The sequence below is a fragment of the Cibotium barometz genome, chromosome 54 (genome assembly GCF_041138505.1).
Source record: "Cibotium barometz isolate CiBa-2024 chromosome 54, ASM4113850v1, whole genome shotgun sequence".
NCBI lineage: Eukaryota > Viridiplantae > Streptophyta > Polypodiopsida > Cyatheales > Cibotiaceae > Cibotium > Cibotium barometz.
This window is the reverse complement of record NC_141099.1, coordinates 3,438,720-3,444,640: the sequence shown is the minus strand read 5'-3', so window position 1 is coordinate 3,444,640 and position 5,921 is coordinate 3,438,720. Positions and strand designations below refer to the sequence as shown.

The 5,921-nt window shown below is 41.9% G+C and overlaps 2 protein-coding genes across 2 annotated transcripts; one reads left to right on the top strand and one right to left on the bottom strand.

Annotated features, from left to right (window-relative positions):
* The first annotated feature begins 1,563 nt into the window (after positions 1-1,563).
* Positions 1,564-4,166, top strand: LOC147607778 (uncharacterized). The gene is made up of 6 exons (XM_086789868.1): positions 1,564-1,814; positions 1,913-2,738; positions 2,857-3,056; positions 3,148-3,416; positions 3,537-3,653; positions 3,880-4,166. The coding sequence occupies exons 1-6, from the start codon at positions 1,564-1,566 to the stop codon at positions 4,164-4,166; spliced, it is 1,950 nt and encodes a 649-aa protein (XP_086645994.1).
* Positions 4,167-4,630: 464 nt separating this feature from the next.
* LOC147607777 (uncharacterized) lies at positions 4,631-5,431 on the bottom strand. The gene is made up of 3 exons (XM_086789867.1): positions 5,254-5,431; positions 4,879-5,150; positions 4,631-4,783 (listed from the first exon to the last, which is right to left on the bottom strand). Exons 1-3 carry the CDS (start codon positions 5,429-5,431, stop codon positions 4,682-4,684), a joined length of 552 nt encoding a protein of 183 aa, XP_086645993.1. The 3' UTR covers positions 4,631-4,681.
* Between the last annotated feature and the right edge of the window lie 490 nt (positions 5,432-5,921).

Here is a 5,921-nt window from a genome sequence, read left to right as displayed (position 1 = left end):
CTCTATTGTATCATTAACATTACGGTGAGCACTTATGCCCTCCTTAAGATGAGCTCCATAGACAATGCTCTCCCAATCCTCGATAGGAGCAATCCTTAGATTGGGTGCATCCTTGAGACAAAGACAAGGACTATTATCTTCTTTTGTTCCAAGAAGCATCTCATCTTTCAATCTCCGCCACTTTTTTAAATCAAGGGATGGGCTACACTTTTTGAGATGATCCAATGATATTGATAAATCTTCTTGCAATACTCCTTGATCCCATGCCTCCCATCCCATGTGACTTATAGGGGAGGCTCTAGGAGGCTCACATCGTGGAACGAGCAGCACAAGAAGGGGAAAGAAGAGGCTTTATTACCTAATGAATGGCTCAGCCTCCGCATAGAAGAGGGAAAGAAGAGGCTTGAGAGCTTTTTTTGAAGTGTCAACTCTTAGCTCTAGTAGCCAGCGCTTGAGAAAGAAGAGAGAAAGGGAAAAACAATGGCCTGCCTTATTATTGTGCAGGAATAAGAATGGATAGCATAAGCCTGCTACCTTACCATTTCTTCCTCTGGGTTTGAAGAAAGGGAGAACCTTTCTTCCTCTGCAAGCATGAGTGTGCCATGGCTATCATGTTCTGTGAATTTGTGAGCGGGAGGTGCTAAAGCTATGGCTGGGCTTTTGGAAGCAGAGATTGTATTAGAGCTCTCTCATCATGAGTCAGAAGAGGCTCTAAAAATTCTACAGTAAAGAAGAGACTCCACTATGGAATCTTCAGTGGTGTGAGCTGTCATGGGCATGCTCTTTTGTAAGAGGAGAAAGGGATGTCCATGCATGCACAATTGTTGCATGCGTAGAAGAGGGCTAGGCAACACCCTCTATAGAAAATGCTATGCATGCCTCTAAGGAGAGGGCTATAGCAGTAGCAAAGCTAGCTGAGCAATGGCAAGAAGCAAACAAGTGTGGCAGTACAGGTGGCAAAGCAAATAGGTAATGCTACCACCAGTAGACACCTCGGACTGGTGGTGGGGGAGCAGTGGAAACCTAGAGATATGAGGAGGAGGGGATCCAACTAGATATCAGGCTGCTGGCTGATGTGGCACCAATGTGGCACACGTGCCACGGTGGCAATCAACAGGCCGGACCTTTTCACCCCAGGGTTTTTCACCCGATTCCTTCCACCGAGCTGCCATTAATACACAGGCTACACGCTCTAGCCCTACACGCTCCAGCCCTACACGTCACCATCTTTTTCTCCACGCCGCAGCAGCATGTTCAGGTCCAGCAGAGCGGCCAAGCAGCAGGTTTAGGTTCAGCAAGCGAAAGCGTGGAGCTCTAGCTACACGCTCCAGCCCTACATACCAACGCCCTACACATCACCATCTTTTTCTCCACGCAGCAGCACGTTCATCTTCAGCAGCGGCCGAGTAGCAGGTTCAGGTTCAGCAAGCGAATGCGTGGAGCTCTAGCAGGGAATGAGACTCTCTCTCTCTCTCTCTCTCTCTCTCTCTCTCTCTCTCTCTCTCTCGCAGCAGTTTTTTAATTGGTTAATTATCTCTCCAAATCTAAAGCTTAGAGAATGCCATGAGTTCTCAAATGCCCCCCATCGGTGTCTTCGATTCGACAGCATTGTGTTGGGTGCACTCATATGACAATCGTTCAAAATACAAATTTGTACGCGAAGCTAACATCCCTTGGAACCGTGTTGCCGATTTTGTAAAAGGAGAAGCCGACAATGCAAAGTTTCCGACATCTTTCAAAAAATATAGCCACCATCACCGAGATGCCTCCAATCTTACAAAGATTGCACATGAATCATGGACTGAGAAGATAGTGTAAGTGTGTATTTGTTTTAGTTTGTCTAATCCATTCATTAATCATCACACACACACATACAATTAAATGTTTATCGTTACTTCTTTGTTTTGTTTAGTTTTTGGTGTGGTTTTGGTCCTGCTGGCACTAAAGCACCAATGCAATCTAACATTGCGGATGGCAAAGATGTCGAAACTACCCAGCTCAATGAATGCAAGGACACTAGTAGCGAAGATGATGTTGAGGTCGACGAGGAGAATAGTAGTGACGAGTCGAATCGTGAAGATGGTGAGATGGAGGAGCGTAGTGAAACAAAAGAGTTGCCACAGCCAAGTGCAAAGAAGCCATGTAAGAAAAGGCATCCTCCCATCACAAAGGGCAAGCGAAAGCGTGGATGTAAATGTCATTTTAGTGTCAAGAGGCTCGCACAAGATCCAGGGGTGGCCATAATCTCTTATATACATCCATACCACACAAATGCAAATGATGAGGTTTGTCATGGTATAAGATTTGTTGATCCCTCTTTGAAGTTCTCTCCATGGATCTCAATGCAAAAGAAACTATGGGTTTCAAGCATGCTATATCGTGGTTTCTCGCCATATCAAGTGTTAGAAATGCATGTCCAAGCATTGCATTCAAGCCAAAGTCATGACCCTACAATTACTATGGTTAGGGATGACTTTTTGTCTATTCGTGACATCATGAATATATCTAGCAAGCTGGCTATTGATCAGTACCAGCTACACACAGATGATGCGGAAAGCACCAAGAGATGGTGTCACGAGAATCAATCAAGCACCTTTATCTACCAGGAGCAAGATGTGGAACATTCCAAGGAATTTATCCTTGGAATACAATCACCATGGCAAAGGGAGATGTGCAAGAAGTTCAGAAATGGGAACCTTCTTGCGATGGATGCTACCTTTGGCACAAACAAATATAAGGTATGTGGTGTAATGAATTATCATTTTTACTTCTTGTTCACATTCTCTTAAGTTATAATAAATGATCATTTTTTACTTCTTGTTTATATTCTCACTTACCTTTAAAACACATGAATAGTTTCATTTGTATACAATCCTTGTTTTTGATGGTCATCGCAATGGTGTGCCCATTGCTTGGGTACTTACATCTTCAGCTACATTTGAGTGTACTTGCACTTGGTTAACCAAGTTTAGAGATAATATGCTTGACTTTCATAAATCATGGGAGCCTGGAGCCTTTATGGTTGATGATGCCGAAACAGAGATTAATGCGCTCAGGTTAGGACCATATGTTAATATGTGTTGAGTGCAAACTAATGAGAACCATGTGTTTGAGTTCTTTGTGACATGTCCTTTCTATTTTTCGTAGGGTGGTGTTCAATCAACCCATTTTTCTATGCTTGTGGCATGTCAAACGTTGTTGGCTCCGACACCTTATTAAGAAGGTGAAGGAATGGCCCAAAAGAGCTTCTATGTTTTGGTCTTTGGGAAATATCATGAACATGCAAGGGTCAGCAAATTCTACTGACCATATAATCAAAGAGGATGCAAAGGCTATGATCTCTACCTTCTACTCCAACTTTAGAGATGAGGGGAGTTTTATTGAGTATTTCAAAACCTATTGGGAGGCTAAACTAGGTAAGGTTGAATTTTAAACTTTATACATACTCTTCTTATAGGTAAAATAATGCACACTTGCTCTCCTTCTTGTTTGTACTTCATTTCTTGCTCTTCTAACTTCATTTGTTTTATGTGCAGAAATGTGGGTGCTTGCTTTCCGATTGCTTCCACATTCAAGACAAGACACTAATGGAGCAATAGAGCCATATCATGGGCAGCTCAAATATAAGTTCTTGGGCTCTTCCAAAAGGATGAGTTCGAGGCGGGTGGATTGGCTCTTATACAAGTTAACATCTTCATGCTTGCCATATTATTGGTATGTTCAGCAGTTGAAGGACAATGGCTACTATTGATGTGCTTGAACCAAATGGTGATGATGTTGCCGCATTAGGGGGGGACCATGTATGTAGTGAAGTACTTGAGCAAGAAGGAAATGTGAAGACACTTCAATGCTTGTGGCAAGAGTTGTCTTGTTTTGTAGGACAGGACCAGGCTTTGATTGAGGAGGCTTGCAATGGATTGAGGAGAACATTGGGCCATGTGAAGACAATGAAGGCAAAAATGGATGAGCGAACAAGCACACAAGCTAATTTTCAAGTCTTGGAAGATGGATTCGGCAACTCCTTGAAGCGGGCAAAACCATTCTTTGAGAAGGGCAACAAGAAGAAATCAACATCATCAAAGAGTCACCCATTGGCTCACCCCTTTAAGACCCCTTCAACCAAAGTGTCAATGCAAAAAAGGCTTGATGAGAAAGCTTCAAAGTAGCCTTTTGAATTTATGTAATGAACTCTCCAATGCTTCATTGGCTTTTTTATTCACAGTCTTCAACCAATTATTATGCGTCTTGAGCCGTATTTTGTTCGTGTGTTGTCATGTGTAAGAGAGACAAAGTTGGTGTGTGTAAGATTGTGTGTGTGTGTGTGAGAGAGCTTCACAATAGCGTGTATGAGAAGAGAGAGAGAGAGAGAGAGAGAGAGAGAGAGAGAGAGAGAGAGAGAGAGAGAGAGAGCTTTGCAATAGCGTGTATAAGCGTGTACAAAATGCTACATTCATTTAAAACAACATTCAACATTCAATATGTCTGTAAGAAAGAGCTTCATTTAAAACAACATGAGAGAGAGGCTGAATGTCATGAAACCATTCCAAATGTACCATATTAAAATTGATAGTGATTTTGCCCACAATGGCTATTACATAGAGTGTATGCAAACTCATACAAAAAAGGGGACATAAAAGAAGCTACATAGGCTTTGACATTACTAAATCCAAAAATGATATCGCTAAGCTATGTTGTTCTTGGCCATCAAACGCGAAGAACGTCGAAGGGGAGCATGTTGTTTCACTCCATGATCATGCCTTTCCTGAGGCTCACTCTCTTCGACCTGTTTACAAACAAAAAATAAAGCGTCAATTCAATTCATCACCATCAACAAATGCTAGCTTAAGGTGTAAAACAAAACCTATCATTACGTATCACCTGTGTGCTCATGTCATGCGTATTGTCAACATCTGCATTTGCAACATCGGGGGCCTCCTCACCTTCAATTGTATCCTCCTCCTCACCTTCAATTGTATCCTCCACGTTTACATTTTCTTTCTCCTCACCTTCAATTGTATCCTCCACGTCTACATTTTCTTCCTCCTCACCTTCAATTGTATCCTCCACGTCTACATTTTCTTCCTCCTCACCTTCACTTGCTTTCTTGGGTGTTGGGGTGCACAGGTCAATGGGTTGCTCATAGTAGCAACCTGCAAAATTAGATCATGTCATCCATGACCAATTAGTTTTGATATAACCCAATAATATAAATGTGTTAGCTTAACAATCATGCTACACATGATGATCCCATACCTTCTCTTTTGGAGCAACCAAACTTCCCCTCATTGGCACGATGCATGTAGCCAGCCTCGTTCTTTAAAACTTCTTCTACACGGCTAAGCATTTTAGAGAGCTTCATCTTCTTCGTTACCTTACGTACGTCTGGTATTTCAAGACGTATGTCATGGCAGTTGAGAAGATGTGCCTCCATACGCACTTTAGAGGGAAAAGGTTTCCTTGCATGGTGACAATCAACAATCTTACAAAAAAATTGTCGAATATTTGCCCCCTCATGAACATGCTCAACGAACTGCACGCATAAAGGCGTAATAAGTACAATCATGCATATATACGTCCAAGCAAATGAATATCTTGAAGAAACATCATTGATTGTACACGAGTTTGAACATGAGTATTATGAGCAAACAATAAGAGCATGAGAATGTATAAAATATCCCTACCATCTACATTGTCTGAACGTGTGAACAAATATGTTTGAACATGTGAATATACATGGTTTGAACATGTGAATACATTGATTGAACATGCAAAAGAACAAAATTAAGGCAACCTGCAAGCTTTCTAACATATTGAAAATCATTAGAGACTAAAGACTAAAAACTTCTAAATACATGCAAGAGCTTCAAAGCGCACCTCGTCCGTTTCGCGTCACACAAAGAAATGGGTGGGCTTCTTGTATG

What these genes read in the sequence shown, in the direction of transcription:
- LOC147607778 (XM_086789868.1), top strand. Translation starts at nt 1,564, where the DNA reads ATGAGTTCTCAAATGCCCCCCATCGGTGTCTTCGATTCGACAGCATTG. An exon ending in ACAGAGATTAATGCGCTCAG is followed by an intron (nt 3,057 to 3,147) that starts GTTAGGACCATA and finishes TATTTTTCGTAG; the next exon opens with GGTGGTGTTCAATCAACCCA. An exon ending in CTATTGGGAGGCTAAACTAG is followed by an intron (nt 3,417 to 3,536) that starts GTAAGGTTGAAT and finishes TTTTATGTGCAG; the next exon opens with AAATGTGGGTGCTTGCTTTC.
- LOC147607777 (XM_086789867.1), bottom strand. Translation starts at nt 5,431, where the DNA reads ATGGAGGCACATCTTCTCAACTGCCATGACATACGTCTTGAAATACCA. An exon ending in TGGTTGCTCCAAAAGAGAAG is followed by an intron (nt 5,151 to 5,253) that starts GTATGGGATCAT and finishes CTAATTTTGCAG; the next exon opens with GTTGCTACTATGAGCAACCC. An exon ending in CGCATGACATGAGCACACAG is followed by an intron (nt 4,784 to 4,878) that starts GTGATACGTAAT and finishes GTTTGTAAACAG; the next exon opens with GTCGAAGAGAGTGAGCCTCA.